Source organism: Salvelinus namaycush, chromosome 20 (assembly GCF_016432855.1).
Source record: "Salvelinus namaycush isolate Seneca chromosome 20, SaNama_1.0, whole genome shotgun sequence".
NCBI lineage: Eukaryota > Metazoa > Chordata > Actinopteri > Salmoniformes > Salmonidae > Salvelinus > Salvelinus namaycush.
Genome location: NC_052326.1, coordinates 52,278,857 through 52,297,994, shown reverse-complemented (window position 1 = coordinate 52,297,994; position 19,138 = coordinate 52,278,857). Strand labels below are relative to the sequence as shown.

At 48.7% G+C, this 19,138-nt stretch overlaps 1 protein-coding gene across 2 annotated transcripts in view; it reads right to left on the bottom strand.

The window, feature by feature from the left end:
- LOC120065501 (semaphorin-3D-like) overlaps window positions 1-19,138 on the bottom strand; it is a 172,191-nt gene that overhangs the window by 100,953 nt on the left and 52,100 nt on the right. For both annotated transcript variants that reach the window (XM_039016554.1, XM_039016555.1), the window contains exon 2: window positions 9,195-9,420. In XM_039016554.1, coding sequence (XP_038872482.1) covers window positions 9,195-9,348 — 154 coding nt within the window. In that variant the 5' untranslated portion in view covers window positions 9,349-9,420. The remainder of the gene's footprint in view (window positions 1-9,194; window positions 9,421-19,138) is intronic.

Here is a 19,138-nt window from a genome sequence, read left to right as displayed (position 1 = left end):
AACCCTTTCCACCAACCTCCCCCTCCTTTCCGCCTGGACACAATGGTATTATACATTAGCACCAATCTATCAACAGGAAATGAGGAATCAGTCTGAATCAGTCCATATACCGTAATTAGAAAAAAAAGATGAAAACCAGCAGTGCTGCTGTGTTGAGGAACGGGACTACCCACTCCTTGAGGAACAGAGGGTCTGCAGTGTTGAGGAACGGGACTACCCACTCCTTGAGGAACAGAGGGTCTGCACTGTTGAGGAACAGGACTACCCACTCCTTGAGGAACAGAGGGTCTGCACTGTTGAGGAACGGGACTACCCACTCCTTGAGGAACAGAGGGTCTGCACTGTTGAGGAACGGGACTACCCACTCCTTGAGGAACAGAGGGTCTGCACTGTTGAGGAACGGGACTACCCACTCCTTGAGGAACAGAGGGTCTGCACTGTTGAGGAAAGGGACTACCCACTCCTTGAGGAACAGAGGGTCTGCACTGTTGAGGAACGGGACTACCCACTCCTTGAGGAACAGAGGGTCTGCACTGTTGAGGAACGGGACTACCCACTCCTTGAGGAACAGAGGGTCTGCACTGTTGAGGAACGGGACTACCCACTCCTTGAGGAACAGAGGGTCTGCACTGTTGAGGAAAGGGACTACCCACTCCTTGAGGAACAGAGGGTCTGCACTGTTGAGGAACGGGACTACCCACTCCTTGAGGAACAGAGGGTCTGCACTGTTGAGGAACGGGACTACCCACTCCTTGAGGAACAGAGGGTCTGCACTGTTGAGGAACGGGACTACCCACTCCTTGAGGAACAGAGGGTCTGCACTGTTGAGGAACGGGACTACCCACTCCTTGAGGAACAGAGGGTCTGCACTGTTGAGGAACGGGACTACCCACTCCTTGAGGAACAGAGGGTCTGCACTGTTGAGGAACGGGACTACCCACTCCTTGAGGAAGAGAGGGTCTGCACTGTTGAGGAACGGGACTACCCAGTCCTTGAGGAACAGAGGGTCTGCACTGTTGAGGAAAGGGACTACCCACTCCTTGAGGAACAGAGGGTCTGCACTGTTGAGGAACAGGACTACCCACTCCTTGAGGAACAGAGGGTCTGCACTGTTGAGGAACGGGTCTACCCACTCCTTGAGGAACAGAGGGTCTGCACTGTTGAGGAACGGGACTACCCACTCCTTGAGGAACAGAGGGTCTGCACTGTTGAGGAACGGGACTACCCACTCCTTGAGGAACAGAGGGTCTGCACTGTTGAGGAACGGGACTACCCACTCCTTGAGTAACAGAGGGTCTGCACTGTTGAGGAACGGGACTACCCACTCCTTGAGGAACAGAGGGTCTGCACTGTTGAGGAACGGGACTACCCACTCCTTGAGGAACAGAGGGTCTGCACTGTTGAGGAACAGGGATACCCACTCCTTGAGGAACAGAGGGTCTGCACTGTTGAGGAACGGGACTACCCACTCCTTGAGGAACAGAGGGTCTGCACTGTTGAGGAACGGGACTACCCACTCCTTGAGGAACAGAGGGTCTGCACTGTTGAGGAACAGGACTACCCACTCCTTGAGGAACAGAGGGTCTGCACTGTTGAGGAATGGGACTACCCACTCCTTGAGGAACAGAGGGTCTGCACTGTTGAGGAACATGGCTACCCACTCCTTGAGGAACAGAGGGTCTGCACTGTTGAGGAACGGGACTACCCACTCCTTGAGGAACAGAGGGTCTGCACTGTTGAGGAACAGGACTACCCACTCCTTGAGGAACAGAGGGTCTGCACTGTTGAGGAACGGGACTACCCACTCCTTGAGGAACAGAGGGTCTGCACTGTTGAGGAACATGGCTACCCACTCCTTGAGGAACAGAGGGTCTGCACTGTTGAGGAACAGGGCTACTCACTCCTTGCGGAACAGAGGGTCTGCACTGTTGAGGAACGGGACTACCCACTCCTTGAGGAACAGAGGGTCTGCACTGTTGAGGAACATGGCTACCCACTCCTTGAGGAACAGAGGGTCTGCACTTTTGAGGAACGGGACTACCCACTCCTTGGGGAACAGAGGGTCTGCACTGTTGAGGAACGGGACTACCCACTCCTTGAGGAACAGAGGGTCTGCACTGTTCAGGAACAGGACTACCCACTCCTTGAGGAACAGAGGGTCTGCACTGTTGAGGAACGGGACTACCCACTCCTTGAGGAACAGAGGGTCTGCACTGTTGAGGACCAGGACTACCCACTCCTTGAGGAACAGAGGGTCTGCACTGTTGAGGAACAGGACTACCCACTCCTTGAGGAACAGAGGGTCTGCACTGTTGAGGAACAGGACTACCCACTCCTTGAGGAACAGAGGGTCTGCACTGTTGAGGAACAGGACTACCCACTCCTTGAGGAACAGAGGGTCTGCACTGTTGAGGAACAGGACTACCCACTCCTTGAGGAACAGAGGGTCTGCACTGTTGAGGAACAGGGATACACACTCCTTGAGGAACAGAGGGTCTGCAGTGTTGAGGAACAGGGATACCCACTCCTTGAGGAACAGAGGGTCTGCACTGTTGAGGAACGGGACTACCCACTCCTTGGGGAACAGAGGGTCTGCACTGTTGAGGAACGGGACTACCCACTCCTTGAGGAACAGAGGGTCTGCACTGTTGAGGAACAGGACTACCCACTCCTTGAGGAACAGAGGGTCTGCACTGTTGAGGAACGGGACTACCCACTCCTTGAGGAACAGAGGGTCTGCACTGTTGAGGAACAGGACTACCCACTCCTTGAGGAACAGAGGGTCTGCACTGTTGAGGAACAGGACTACCCACTCCTTGAGGAACAGAGGGTCTGCACTGTTGAGGAACGGGACTACCCACTCCTTGAGGAACAGAGGGTCTGCACTGTTGAGGAACGGGACTACCCACTCCTTGAGGAACAGAGGGTCTGCACTGTTGAGGAACGGGACTACCCACTCCTTGAGGAACAGAGGGTCTGCACTGTTGAGGAACGGGACTACCCACTCCTTGAGGAACAGAGGGTCTGCACTGTTGAGGAACGGGACTACCCACTCCTTGAGGAACAGAGGGTCTGCACTGTTGAGGAAAGGGACTACCCACTCCTTGAGGAACAGAGGGTCTGCACTGTTGAGGAACGGGACTACCCACTCCTTGAGGAACAGAGGGTCTGCACTGTTGAGGAACGGGACTACCCACTCCTTGAGGAACAGAGGGTCTGCACTGTTGAGGAACGGGACTACCCACTCCTTGAGGAACAGAGGGTCTGCACTGTTGAGGAACGGGACTACCCACTCCTTGAGGAACAGAGGGTCTGCACTGTTGAGGAACAGGGATACCCACTCCTTGAGGAACAGAGGGTCTGCACTGTTGAGGAACGGGACTACCCACTCCTTGAGGAACAGAGGGTCTGCACTGTTGAGGAACGGGACTACCCACTCCTTGAGGAACAGAGGGTCTGCACTGTTGAGGAACAGGACTACCCACTCCTTGAGGAACAGAGGGTCTGCACTGTCGAGGAATGGGACTACCCACTCCTTGAGGAACAGAGGGTCTGCACTGTTGAGGAACATGGCTACCCACTCCTTGAGGAACAGAGGGTCTGCACTGTTGAGGAACGGGACTACCCACTCCTTGAGGAACAGAGGGTCTGCACTGTTGAGGAACAGGACTACCCACTCCTTGAGGAACAGAGGGTCTGCACTGTTGAGGAACGGGACTACCCACTCCTTGAGGAACAGAGGGTCTGCACTGTTGAGGAACATGGCTACCCACTCCTTGAGGAACAGAGGGTCTGCACTGTTGAGGAACAGGGCTACTCACTCCTTGCGGAACAGAGGGTCTGCACTGTTGAGGAACGGGACTACCCACTCCTTGAGGAACAGAGGGTCTGCACTGTTGAGGAACATGGCTACCCACTCCTTGAGGAACAGAGGGTCTGCACTGTTGAGGAACGGGACTACCCACTCCTTGAGGAACAGAGGGTCTGCACTGTTGAGGAACGGGACTACCCACTCCTTGAGGAACAGAGGGTCTGCACTGTTGAGGAACAGGACTACCCACTCCTTGAGGAACAGAGGGTCTGCACTGTTGAGGAACGGGACTACCCACTCCTTGAGGAACAGAGGGTCTGCACTGTTGAGGAACAGGACTACCCACTCCTTGAGGAACAGAGGGTCTGCACTGTTGAGGAACAGGACTACCCACTCCTTGAGGAACAGAGGGTCTGCACTGTTGAGGAACGGGACTACCCACTCCTTGAGGAACAGAGGGTCTGCACTGTTGAGGAACAGGGATACCCACTCCTTGAGGAACAGAGGGTCTGCACTGTTGAGGAACGGGACTACCCACTCCTTGAGGAACAGAGGGTCTGCACTGTTGAGGAACGGGACTACCAACTCCTTGAGGAACAGAGGGTCTGCACTGTTGAGGAACAGGACTACCCACTCCTTGAGGAACAGAGGGTCTGCACTGTTGAGGAATGGGACTACCCACTCCTTGAGGAACAGAGGGTCTGCAATGTTGAGGAACATGGCTACCCACTCCTTGAGGAACAGAGGGTCTGCACTGTTGAGGAACGGGACTACCCACTCCTTGAGGAACAGAGGGTCTGCACTGTTGAGGAACAGGACTACCCACTCCTTGAGGAACAGAGGGTCTGCACTGTTGAGGAACGGGACTACCCACTCCTTGAGGAACAGAGGGTCTGCACTGTTGAGGAACATGGCTACCCACTCCTTGAGGAACAGAGGGTCTGCACTGTTGAGGAACAGGGCTACTCACTCCTTGCGGAACAGAGGGTCTGCACTGTTGAGGAACGGGACTACCCACTCCTTGAGGAACAGAGGGTCTGCACTGTTGAGGAACATGGCTACCCACTCCTTGAGGAACAGAGGGTCTGCACTGTTGAGGAACGGGACTACCCACTCCTTGGGGAACAGAGGGTCTGCACTGTTGAGGAACGGGACTACCCACTCCTTGAGGAACAGAGGGTCTGCACTGTTGAGGAACAGGACTACCCACTCCTTGAGGAACAGAGGGTCTGCACTGTTGAGGAACGGGACTACCCACTCCTTGAGGAACAGAGGGTCTGCACTGTTGAGGACCAGGACTACCCACTCCTTGAGGAACAGAGGGTCTGCACTGTTGAGGAACAGGACTACCCACTCCTTGAGGAACAGAGGGTCTGCACTGTTGAGGAACAGGACTACCCACTCCTTGAGGAACAGAGGGTCTGCACTGTTGAGGAACAGGACTACCCACTCCTTGAGGAACAGAGGGTCTGCACTGTTGAGGAACAGGACTACCCACTCCTTGAGGAACAGAGGGTCTGCACTGTTGAGGAACAGGGATACACACTCCTTGAGGAACAGAGGGTCTGCAGTGTTGAGGAACAGGGATACCCACTCCTTGAGGAACAGAGGGTCTGCACTGTTGAGGAACGGGACTACACACTCCTTGGGGAACAGAGGGTCTGCACTGTTGAGGAACGGGACTACCCACTCCTTGAGGAACAGAGGGTCTGCACTGTTGAGGAACAGGACTACCCACTCCTTGAGGAACAGAGGGTCTGCACTGTTGAGGAACGGGACTACCCACTCCTTGAGGAACAGAGGGTCTGCACTGTTGAGGAACAGGACTACCCACTCCTTGAGGAACAGAGGGTCTGCACTGTTGAGGAACAGGACTACCCACTCCTTGAGGAACAGAGGGTCTGCACTGTTGAGGAACGGGACTACCCACTCCTTGAGGAACAGAGGGTCTGCACTGTTGAGGAACGGGACTACCCACTCCTTGAGGAACAGAGGGTCTGCACTGTTGAGGAACGGGACTACCCACTCCTTGAGGAACAGAGGGTCTGCACTGTTGAGGAACGGGACTACCCACTCCTTGAGGAACAGAGGGTCTGCACTGTTGAGGAACGGGACTACCCACTCCTTGAGGAACAGAGGGTCTGCACTGTTGAGGAAAGGGACTACCCACTCCTTGAGGAACAGAGGGTCTGCACTGTTGAGGAACGGGACTACCCACTCCTTGAGGAACAGAGGGTCTGCACTGTTGAGGAACGGGACTACCCACTCCTTGAGGAACAGAGGGTCTGCACTGTTGAGGAACGGGACTACCCACTCCTTGAGGAACAGAGGGTCTGCACTGTTGAGGAACGGGACTACCCACTCCTTGAGGAACAGAGGGTCTGCACTGTTGAGGAACAGGGATACCCACTCCTTGAGGAACAGAGGGTCTGCACTGTTGAGGAACGGGACTACCCACTCCTTGAGGAACAGAGGGTCTGCACTGTTGAGGAACGGGACTACCCACTCCTTGAGGAACAGAGGGTCTGCACTGTTGAGGAACAGGACTACCCACTCCTTGAGGAACAGAGGGTCTGCACTGTTGAGGAATGGGACTACCCACTCCTTGAGGAACAGAGGGTCTGCACTGTTGAGGAACATGGCTACCCACTCCTTGAGGAACAGAGGGTCTGCACTGTTGAGGAACGGGACTACCCACTCCTTGAGGAACAGAGGGTCTGCACTGTTGAGGAACAGGACTACCCACTCCTTGAGGAACAGAGGGTCTGCACTGTTGAGGAACGGGACTACCCACTCCTTGAGGAACAGAGGGTCTGCACTGTTGAGGAACATGGCTACCCACTCCTTGAGGAACAGAGGGTCTGCACTGTTGAGGAACAGGGCTACTCACTCCTTGCGGAACAGAGGGTCTGCACTGTTGAGGAACGGGACTACCCACTCCTTGAGGAACAGAGGGTCTGCACTGTTGAGGAACATGGCTACCCACTCCTTGAGGAACAGAGGGTCTGCACTGTTGAGGAACGGGACTACCCACTCCTTGAGGAACAGAGGGTCTGCACTGTTGAGGAACGGGACTACCCACTCCTTGAGGAACAGAGGGTCTGCACTGTTGAGGAACAGGACTACCCACTCCTTGAGGAACAGAGGGTCTGCACTGTTGAGGAACGGGACTACCCACTCCTTGAGGAACAGAGGGTCTGCACTGTTGAGGAACAGGACTACCCACTCCTTGAGGAACAGAGGGTCTGCACTGTTGAGGAACAGGACTACCCACTCCTTGAGGAACAGAGGGTCTGCACTGTTGAGGAACAGGACTACCCACTCCTTGAGGAACAGAGGGTCTGCACTGTTGAGGAACAGGACTACCCACTCCTTGAGGAACAGAGGGTCTGCACTGTTGAGGAACAGGACTACCCACTCCTTGAGGAACAGAGGGTCTGCACTGTTGAGGAACAGGGATACACACTCCTTGAGGAACAGAGGGTCTGCAGTGTTGAGGAACAGGGATACCCACTCCTTGAGGAACAGAGGGTCTGCACTGTTGAGGAACGGGACTACCCACTCCTTGGGGAACAGAGGGTCTGCACTGTTGAGGAACGGGACTACCCTCTCCTTGAGGAACAGAGGGTCTGCACTGTTGAGGAACAGGACTACCCACTCCTTGAGGAACAGAGGGTCTGCACTGTTGAGGAACAGGACTACCCACTCCTTGAGGAACAGAGGGTCTGCACTGTTGAGGAACAGGACTACCCACTCCTTGAGGAACAGAGGGTCTGCACTGTTGAGGAACAGGACTACCCACTCCTTGAGGAACAGAGGGTCTGCACTGTTGAGGAACAGGACTACCCACTCCTTGAGGAACAGAGGGTCTGCACTGTTGAGGAACGGGACTACCCACTCCTTGAGGAACAGAGGGTCTGCACTGTTGAGGAACATGGCTACCCACTCCTTGAGGAACAGAGGGTCTGCACTGTTGAGGAACAGGGCTACTCACTCCTTGAGGAACAGAGGGTCTGCAATGTTGAGGAATGGGACTACCCACTCCTTGAGGAACAGAGGGTCTGCACTGTTGAGGAACATGGCTACCCACTCCTTGAGGAACAGAGGGTCTGCACTGTTGAGGAACGGGACTACCCACTCCTTGAGGAACAGAGGGTCTGCACTGTTGAGGAACAGGACTACCCACTCCTTGAGGAACAGAGGGTCTGCACTGTTGAGGAACGGGACTACCCACTCCTTGAGGAACAGAGGGTCTGCACTGTTGAGGAACGGGACTACCCACTCCTTGAGGAACAGAGGGTCTGCACTGTTGAGGAACATGGCTACCCACTCCTTGAGGAACAGAGGGTCTGCACTGTTGAGGAACGGGACTACCCACTCCTTGAGGAACAGAGGGTCTGCAGTGTTGAGGAACAGGACTACCCACTCCTTGAGGAACAGAGGGTCTGCACTGTTGAGGAACAGGACTACCCACTCCTTGAGGAACAGAGGGTCTGCACTGTTGAGGAACGGGACTACCCACTCCTTGAGGAACAGAGGGTCTGCACTGTTGAGGAACATGGCTACCCACTCCTTGAGGAACAGAGGGTCTGCACTGTTGAGGAACAGGGCTACTCACTCCTTGAGGAACAGAGGGTCTGCAATGTTGAGGAATGGGACTACCCACTCCTTGAGGAACAGAGGGTCTGCACTGTTGAGGAACATGGCTACCCACTCCTTGAGGAACAGAGGGTCTGCACTGTTGAGGAACGGGACTACCCACTCCTTGAGGAACAGAGGGTCTGCACTGTTGAGGAACAGGACTACCCACTCCTTGAGGAACAGAGGGTCTGCACTGTTGAGGAACGGGACTACCCACTCCTTGAGGAACAGAGGGTCTGCACTGTTGAGGAACGGGACTACCCACTCCTTGAGGAACAGAGGGTCTGCACTGTTGAGGAACATGGCTACCCACTCCTTGAGGAACAGAGGGTCTGCACTGTTGAGGAACGGGACTACCCACTCCTTGAGGAACAGAGGGTCTGCAGTGTTGAGGAACAGGGATACACACTCATAGAGGACCAGAGGTTCTGCTGTGTTGAGGAACAGAGATACCCATTTCTTGAGAACCAGAGGTTCTGCAGTGTTGAGGAACATGGATACCCACTCCTTGAGGATCAGAGGTTCTGCAGTGTTGAGGAACAGGGATACCCACTCATAGAGGACCAGAGGTTCTGCTGTGTTGAGGAACAGGGCAACCCATTTCTTGAGAACCAGAGGTGCTCAGAGTAAAACGTGGCAGAGATGAGATGCTGATGTGTGTGTGAAATACGTCAGGCTGTAGCCCACCAGTACGAGAGTTAACTAGCCCTAAGTTAGAGTGGTGAATAACAGAGATGCCTACCTGTGTGTGAGAGCTTTAGTCGGGGTCCGCTCTGGTTCCAGGTTGCAGCGGTGGAGTCTGTAGAGGTGGTGTCTGGTAGCAACAACAGCAGTTGGAGGAACACACCCAGCAGAACACAGGCCCTCTGTGGCCCCAGGGTCCTCATCGTCATCATTTTAAAAAAGTACAGGTGGTAGTCTCTGGTACAACACCCAGTGGATCGTCTCAGCAGTTTCTAATTGGTGCTCTGTGAGAACAGGAAGAGAGAAAGAAGAGTTTGACAAGTTGTCATGGAAACAACTACTTTCAACTGAGTAGAAGTGAGGTTCTTATTTCCTGACCAGGAAAAGGTAGAGGTATAGACCATAGCAGGTCCAGGAGTTTTTCCTGGATAAGTTGCATTGGGAGGTAAAACTCCTCGCCCTAGTCATAACACACCATCCAAAGGCCCAGGTGAAAAGCACATAAATCACTCCAAATTCATAAAGAAAATACAACTTGAAATGTAACGGGATACTCTTGTGAAATACATTTCATATTGGACCATGAATTTGGTTGACATTTACAATGGTTGGCCTAGTGCCAGACATACACCTGTGTAAATCTTGAGAAAATTCGAACTTAAAAATATCCTGGAGAAAAAAGAAAATGTGTTTGTTGTCATAATTCATCATAATGCCTGGCTCATAACTTGCCTTGAGGTTTAAAGTTTTAGCAGGTGGGGGAAATATTTGATGAGAGTCAGATAGAGCAGTCTACACTAGATACAGGGAAAGTATTCAGACTCCTTGACTTTTTCCACATTTTGTTACGTTATAGCCTTAGTCTAAAATTGATTAAATTGTTGTTTTTCCCTCATCAATCTACGCACAACACCCCATAATGACAAAGCAAAAACAGGATTTTCCAAATTTTTGCAAATGTATTAAAAATAAAAAGACAGAAATTACACATTTACATAAATATTCAGACTCTTTACTCAGTACTTTGTTGAAGCACCTTTGGAAGCAATTACAGCCTTGAGTCTTCTTGGGTATGACGCTATAAGCTTGGCACACCTGTATTTGGGGAGTTTCTCCCATTCTTCTCTGCAGATCGTCTCAAGCTCTGTCACGTTGGATGGGGAGTGTCGCTACATACAGTAGATATTTTCAGGTCTCTCCAGAGATGTTTGGTCAGGTTCATGTCCAAGCTCTGGCTGGGCTACTCAAGGACATTCAGAGACTTGTCCCGAAGCCATTCCTGCGTTGTCTTAGCTGTGCTTAGGGTCATTGTCCTGTTGGAAGGTGAACCTTTGCCCCAGTCTGAGGTCCTGAGCACTCTGGATGAGAATCTCTCTGTACTTTGCTCCGTTCATCTTTCCCTCAATCCTGACTAGTCTCCCAGTCCCTGCCGCTGAAAAACGTGATGCTTCCAGCACCATGCTTCACCGTAGAGATGGTGCCAGGTTTCCTCCAGAATCTTGTTTCTCATGGTCTGAGAGCCTTTACGTGCCTTTTGGCAATCTCCAAGTGGGCTGTCTTATGACTTTTACTGAGGAGTGGCTTCCGTCTGACCAATCTACCATAAAGGCCTGATTGGTGGAGTGCTGCAGAGATGGTTGTCCTTCTGGAAGGTTCTCCCATCTCTGTCAGAGTGACCATCGGGTTCTTGGTCACCTCCCAAGGCCCTTCTCCCCCGATTGCTCAGTTTGGCCAGGTGGCTAGCTCCAGGAAGAGTCTTGGTGGTTCCAAACTTCTTCCATTGAAGAATGATAGAGGCCACTGTGTTCTTGGGGACCTTCAATGCTGCATAAATGTTTTGTAACACTTGCCTAGATCTGTGCCTTGACACAATTCTGTCTCGGAGCTCTACGGACAATTGCTTCGACCTCATGGCTCGTTTTTGTCTGTGGGACCTGTGGGACCTTATATAGACAGGTGTGTGCCTTATCAAATCATGCCCAATCAGTTGAATTTACCACAGGTGGACTCCAATCAAGTTGTAGTAACATCTCAAGGATGATCAATGGAAACAGGATGCATCTGAGCTCAATTTAGAGTCTCATAGCGAAGGGTCTGAATACTTATGTAAATAAGGTATTTATGTATTTTTATTGTTTATAGATTGGAAAATATTTCAAAAACACTGTTTTGGCTTTGTCATTGTTCTGTGTAGATAGATTAGGATTTTTTTTATTCAATCAATTTTAGAATACGGCTGTAACGTAACAAAATGTGGAAAAAGGGAAGTGGTCTGAATACTTTCAGAATGCACTGTATATGGGAATATGAGTGTTTTTGTACATTTATGGTCAGAATCTTTGTAGGGTGTCGTTTTAGACCGACAAGATATGATCAGACAAGGAAGAGACAGCCCACCGTAGTGTGTGTGGACTACTTTTGACCATAGCCCTATGGTAGTGCACTAAGAATGGAATAGAGTGCTATCTGGGATGCAGCCTTGGTTTCCGCTGTGCTTTTAGTGACAGAGACTGGGAGGGTTGATGAACTCGCTTCCACTGACACACTATTTACCCTCAGAGTAGACACACACACACGCATGTACACACACACACGCATGTACACACAAACACATCATCTCTAGGTCCAGATTTATAGTACATGGGAGAAGAAGAGGGGGGGGGGACTCCAAAGACTGGCAGGCCTGTCAGATACACAGAGAAGCAGCTCTCTCTCTCTCTCTCTCTCTCTCTCTCTCTCTCTCTCTCTCTCTCTCTCTCTCTCTCTCTCTCTCTCTCTCTCTCTCTCTCTCTCTCTCTCTCTCTCTCTCTCTCTCTCTCTCTCTCTCTCTCTCTCTCTCTCTCTCCCTCTCTCTCTCCCTCTCTCTCTCTCTCTCTCTCTCTCTCTCTCTCTCTCTCTCTCTCTCTCTCTCAAAAACAAGCTATGGAGGATCTGGCTCAACAAGACAGAGTGTTGACGTGGATCCACTCCCCTCTCTTAAACAAGCTTAATAGGATCTGGCTCAACAAGACAGAGCGTTGACGTGGATCCTTGTTTTTAAATAAATACTAAAGTCAAGTGAACTCTTTACCCCTGACTCAAGAAGCTTTCCAGCTCACTTGATCTAACAGAAGGAAGGCCACGCTTCACAACCTATGTTCGGTACACAGTTAAGTTTCCAACCATCTTCCATCATGAAAGACAATGCATTAAGCACTCCAAGTGCTTCAGTTGAGACGCCAGATCATCAGAGCAGACAACACTTTAGGAGACACGGTTTGATAAAGTGTTTAAAGGTGTTTATACATCACACTGAAAAGAAACCTGATCTGGACTAAGAGAGCCTCCGCGCCGTCGGTGTGGACAGACCAGCAGACTTGGTTTCAAGTAGGATTGGTTTTCTTTCAAATACTTTGAGTTTGCCTGGAGCAGCTATTGCCTTCTCCACCTCCTTTACCACTTGACCTCAACAGATGTGAGTGTGTGTGTGTGTGTGTGTGTGTGTGTGTGTGTGTGTGTGTGTGTGTGTGTGTGTGTGTGTGTGTGTGTGTGTGTGTGTGTGTGTGTGTGTGTGTGTGTGTGTGTGTGTGTGTGTGTGTGTGTGTGTGTGTGTGTGTGTGTCTTCTATGGAGGATATTTCCGGGGTTTCCGACACACACAGTCATTACCATCTGGAAGTTACTCCCACTGAGAGCATCCCCTTCCCACCATGCCACTAGTCAGTTAGTTTGTGTTTTAATAGTTTGCGTTATTGGAGATGCGAGGTCATGGAGATGCGAGAGCAAGTTACATTTTAGATGCATAGTACAAAATGATTAGCATTTCAGTCTACAGTTTGGTGATCAGAAACAAACGGCTCAAAGGCAGAGCAAATCATTAAGATGATATAGTCATTCTAAAATCACATATACATGCAGCATTACAGACATCAGCTGATACAAAACTGACACAACTTTCAATTTATTTTTATATTTCTTTCTTTAACCTTTACTAAATTAGGCAAGTCAGTTAAGAACAAATTCTTATTTCACAATGAAGACCTACCAATTGAGCAAGGAGAACAGCAAACCATTTTCTATTTTGTGTAAAGAGATTGTTCAGCAACTTGAGCCAGTTGAAGGTTATATTGTGACGAGCTGAGGCCTCTCCGTCCTGTTATCTGAGAATGATGAAAACACTTCCATACTCAGACCATTTTAACGTATGTGTGTGCAATTAGGTAGTTTACTCATGATATGATTGTAAGCAAAGATCCCAGAAAGAAGGGGAACTCCTGTTTTGAATGTTTTAATATGTAATTCAAATCACCGGTACTTTCCCCTCCTGGTTTCAGTAACTGCTGACACGAAAATACTCAAGGGGCCAAATTATAAAAGCACGTAGAAAATGGATCCAGGGAAACAATCAGTTGTTATTCATATTATTATAATCCGTTCCATCATTCTAAGCTGACAGTCACACATGTTGCCAATGAGCAGCCATGAAATGTTATTTTGTTTCCTTCTCAGAAGAGGTGAATTGCTGTCATGGCTTTTAGAGAGAAACTTCCTAGAGTCCCAGGTCACTACTCCCTGAACAGTGTATCTGCACTCCACACTCTTGGAAAAATAGGTTCCATATTTTTTATTATATTTAACCTTTATTTAACTAGGCAAGTCAGTTAAGAACAAATTCTTATTTACAATGACAGCCTACACTGGCCAAACCCAGACGACGCTGGGCCAATTGTGCGCCACCCTATGGGACTCCCAATCACGGCCGGTTGGGATACAGCCTGAATTCAAACCAGGGTGTCTGTAGTGACGCCTCCAGGACTGAAATGCAGTGCCTTAGACCGCTGGGCAATCGGGAGACAGGGTTCTTTGGCTGTCCCCATAGGAAAACCCTTTAAAGAACCAAGTAGTAGAACCCTTTTGAGTTCCATGTAGAACTCACTGTGGAAAGGGTTCTACACTGAACCCAAAAGAGTTCTACCTGGAACCAAAAAGTGTTCTACCTGGAACCAAAAAGGGTTCTCCTATGGTGACAGCCGAAAAACCCTTTTGGAACCCTTTTTTTTCTAAGAGTGCACTGCAGTAAAACTAGTCAAAGTGATGAACTGAAGGCTCAAGGCCTTGGGTGCAGCCTACGCCCCAGTGAGAAAACGAGTGACAGGGAGAGTAAATCATGGAGGTATTAACTATTAACATGTTACCAAGGAGAGGCTGTAAAGCTGTCACCTCCTTCTTTCTCCTTTGCGCTGATGCTCTGTAATCACACCCATTTCTCTTCTCACAGCCCTGCTGAATACATCACCATCCCAGGAATGTAAAATGGGGATTTTTAGGAGGTTGGTAATGTGGCATGGCTAGATTTCTCCAAAGTTCTAGTTGTAAATACGAAGGAAAAAGTTGAGTCTTCGAGAGTTTGACTTCATTGGGTCACGATGAAATAACCTCGAGTGGGTTTGTAGTAAAATCCCAACAATAACCAAGACAACCAACATAGGGAGCAAGTGTTTGACTTCCTATTGGCTCCTACGCAACCTGGAAACCATCTAATCTATCACTGCTCACTCTCACCCCAGGAGTCTGTCTATAGGCAGGGCCGGATTCATGCAGGGGCTTACCGGGGCAGAAGCCCCTGGGCTTAGGCATGTGGGGAGCCCATGAGGCAGCAAGAATGTTTTACAAATGTAATACAAATATATATATGGGGGCCCAGGTGGGTAACTGGGGGCCCTGCCTGGATTGGGTAACTGATTAATAAAAAATAGATAAAGTGCATAATAAATAAAAGTGACGGGTCAATTGAGTGTGTCAGGGTCCCAAAACCCGTAGAGGCAAAACAAATGTAATAAACAAAAATAACCAGAGAGCCTCATATTTGCCACAGAGGATCAATAGTTTATAAAAGAAATAACTGTGGATGAAGTTTATTTAGTCAGTTATGCCTACAGTCGGGTAGGCCGCAGTTTGAGCAGCAAGCGAGCCAAATTTGGCCAACAGTTTGTTGTGTTGTGGTCATAGACATATAATCCATAGAAAGGTTCATTAGTGTTCTTAATGTTTTGTACACTCAGTTGCCTCCTAATATTGTATAAATCTGTGTGTTGCTTCATTGGCCATGGTGTTTGCAACGGTAGGGTTGTGGGTCTGGTTCCCGTGGGGAACCAATCAGAAAATGTATGCACTTTCTACTTACTGTAAGTCGCTCGGGATAAGTACCATGGCAACACCAGGGGTCTGTCTACAGTCCATAAGTACCATGGCAACACCAGGGTTGAGGCTATAGGCAGTAATTACCACGGCAACACCAGGGGTCTGTCTATAGGCTGTAATTACCACGGCAACACCAAATTGGTCCAGCCATACAACTGGCCCTAATAGGCTATATAAGAGCCTGGTCCAGCCATACAACTGGCCCTAATAGGCTATATAAGAGCCTGGTTCGGCCATACAACTGGCCCTAATAGGCTATATAAGAGCCTGGTTCGGCCATACAACTGGCCCTAATAGGCTATATAAGAGCCTGGTCCAGCCATACAATTGGCCCTAATAGGCTATATAAGAGCCTGGTCCAGCCATACAACTGGCCCTAATAGGCTATATAAGAGCTTTTGGTCCAGCCATACAACTGGCGCTAATAGGCAATATCAGAGCCTGGTCCAGCCATACAACTGGCCCTAATAGGCTATATAAGAGCCTGGTCCAGCCAACCCACTATGGTAACCCATTAGGAAATACAGCACAAAGACTGACCTTTTCAATGAGAATACCTATTTTAGGAGCTGTTAGTTACACACACATGGAGACAATCAGTGACAGGGTCAAATAATATACATTTACTCTTAGCATCGTTCCACAATTTACACACATTTGTTAATGTTATCACTTTATCAACAATATAATCTCTTTTATTTTTAATTTAGGAGAGAAGAAGTCACACTAGCAGATTGTCTACATTGTTTGAGCCCTGTAGCAAATAGAAAATAAACATGGGGCTAGCTAGCTGATTGGTCCTGGAAAAACCTTGAAGCAACACCTCATCCTCCTCCCTGAGTCTCACCCCGAGTCCAGACCTGAAATGAGTCTAGCAGAGAGTTCCCTAGCCTGTAACAAACACACACACACACACACACGCACACACGCACACACACACATATTCTGAGTTAGTCAGGCTTTTGGTCGGGCTCACCCATCATCTCATATCCTATTGGCTGTCAACAGCCCTTTACAGACAACTCAAACCCAACCCATGCGAGTTCTTGTAGGATTACACTTTCTTCATTTTTTTATTAGAAAGGCCTATGGCCAATATGGAAAAACTGAAAACTTAAATGATTATGTTTCTGGAATGTAACAAGAGTTTAATTTATGTCCTTCCTCAGGTAGAAAATCAAAAGCAGATTAAAAATGTATTGGTAGTCTGTATGATAAATTGTAATTTCTCTCTATAACAATTTGTTCTATTATTGCTGTACACATCTGATGAATGGTCAGTGTTACTAAAAGGTGACGTTGCCAGACTATGTAGTATATCCTGCTTTATGTAGAGAGAGAAGAGAGAGGGAGGGGGGGGGGGGGAGGGGGGGAGGGGGAGAGAGAGAGAGCGGGACGGACGGACGGAGTGTGGGAGGGGGAGAGAGAGGTGGAGGGAGAGAGAGAGAGAGGGGGAGAGAGAGAGAGAGAGAGAGAGAGAGAGAGAGAGAGAGGAGGGAGGGATGGATGGATGGATGGAGGGTGGGAGGGAGGGAGGGAGGGGGAGAGAGAGAAGGGGAGAGAGAGAGAGAGAGCGAGAGATAGAGAGAGAGAGAGCGAGAGAGGGACGGACGGACGGACGGAGGGTGGGAGGGGGAGAGAGAGTTAAGTAGCACCAGTACATTGTTCCCTGCTGGTTTATTCTTTCTCACCAGTCAAAGACCCATTAGGTGGGGGGAAGAGGCAGAGAAAGCAACCACCCATTTAATTGACAGCACCCTATTCATCACAAACACACGAAAGACAGAAAGAAAGAAAGAAAGACAGAAAGAAAGACAGAAAGACAGAAAGAAAGAAAGACAGCAGGCCATACCAGTAATAACATACATTAGACCTAACTGTGGTCCTCCTTACTGTGGTCCTCACAGAAAATAAAAGACACGAAAGAAAGAAAGAAAGAAAGAAAGAAAGAAAGAAAGAAAGAAAGAAAGAAAGAAAGAAAGAAAGAAAGAAAGAAAGAAAGAAAGAAAGAAGGAAAGAAGGAAAGAAAGACAGAAAGAAAGACAGAAAGAAAGACAGAAAGAAAGACACAGACAGACAGAAAGACAGAAAGAAAGACAGAAAGACAGTAAGAAAGACAGACAGACAGACAGACAGACAGACAGACAGACAGACAGACAGACAGACAGACAGACAGACAGACAGACAGACAGACAGACAGACAGACAGACAGACAGAAAGAAAGAAAGAAAGACAGAAAGAAAGACAGAAAGACAGTAAGAAAGACAGTAAGAAAGACAGTAAGAAAGACAGACAGACAGACAGACAGACAGACAGACAGACAGACAGACAGACAGACAGACAGACAGACAGACAGACAGAAAGACAGAAAGAAAGACAGAAAGAAAGACAGAAAGATAGTAAGGAGTGTCTCCCCTGCCCCTATTGATATGAACTTATGGACTCAGTCATGTCTATTCTTTTCAAAGTCAAACTATCAGTGTACTGTTTGGCTGTCTCTTGTCTCTCCCAGCCAATACTCATATTGTATTAGGTCATCCTTCAAGCCTTGAAACACAGTGTTGTGGTCAAGAGTGTGTGCGTGTGTGAATAAGTGCATGTGTGTGTGTGCATGTGTCTGTGCATGCGCGCATGTGTGTGTGTGTGTGTGTGTGCGTGCGTATGTGTGCGTGTGTGAATAAGTGCGTGTGTGTGTGTGTGTGTGTGTGTGTTGTGTGTGTGTGTATGTGTGTGTGTGTGTGTGTGTGTGTGTGTAGGGGCTTGCACAGACCTTTCAGTGGGCAGGTGCTCAAAATGAAAAAGAAAAGGCCACGCACTCAACTGAAAAAAGTCTGGAGATTCATAACATACCAGCTGAGTCTACCTTGTTGTTGTTGGCATAGGCCGATTTCTGCAACAACACACAGTCACAGTGCCTCATAAAGACATGATTGACTGACATCTGGAACATAAGGTAGACTATCAGCTGATCATTGATGTTGATGATGGATGTTGATGATGGATGTTAATGATGGATGTTGATGATGGATGTTGATGATGGATGTTGATGATGGATGTTGATGATGGATGTTGATGATGGATGTTGATGATGGATGTTGATGATGGATGTTAATGATGGATGTTGATGATGGATGTTGATGATGGATGTTGATGATGGATGTTGATGATGGATGTTGTTGATGGATGTTGTTGATGGATGTTAATGATGGATGTTGATGATGGATGTTAATGATGGATGTTGATGATGGATGTTAATGATGGATGTTAATGATGGATGTTAATGATGGATGTTGATGATGGATGTTGATGATGGATGTTGATGATGGATGTTGATGATGGATGTTGATGATGGATGTTAATGATGGATGTTGATGATGGATGTTGATGATGGATGTTAATGATGGATGTTGATGATGGATGTTAATGATGGATGTTGATGATGGATGTTGATGATGGATGTTGATGATGGATGTTGATGATGGATGTTGTTGATGGATGTTGTTGATGGATGTTAATGATGGATGTTGATGATGGATGTTGATGATGGATGTTGATGATGGATGTTAATGATGGATGTTGATGATGGATGTTGATGATGGATGTTGATGATGGATGTTGATGATGGATGTTGATGATGGATGTTGATGATGGATGTTGATGATGGATGTTAATGATGGATGTTGATGATGATGGATGTTGATGATGGATGTTGATGATGGATGTTGATGATGGATGTTGATGATGGATGTTGATGATGGATGTTAATGATGGATGTTGATGATGGATGTTGATGATGGATGTTGATGATGGATGTTGATGATGG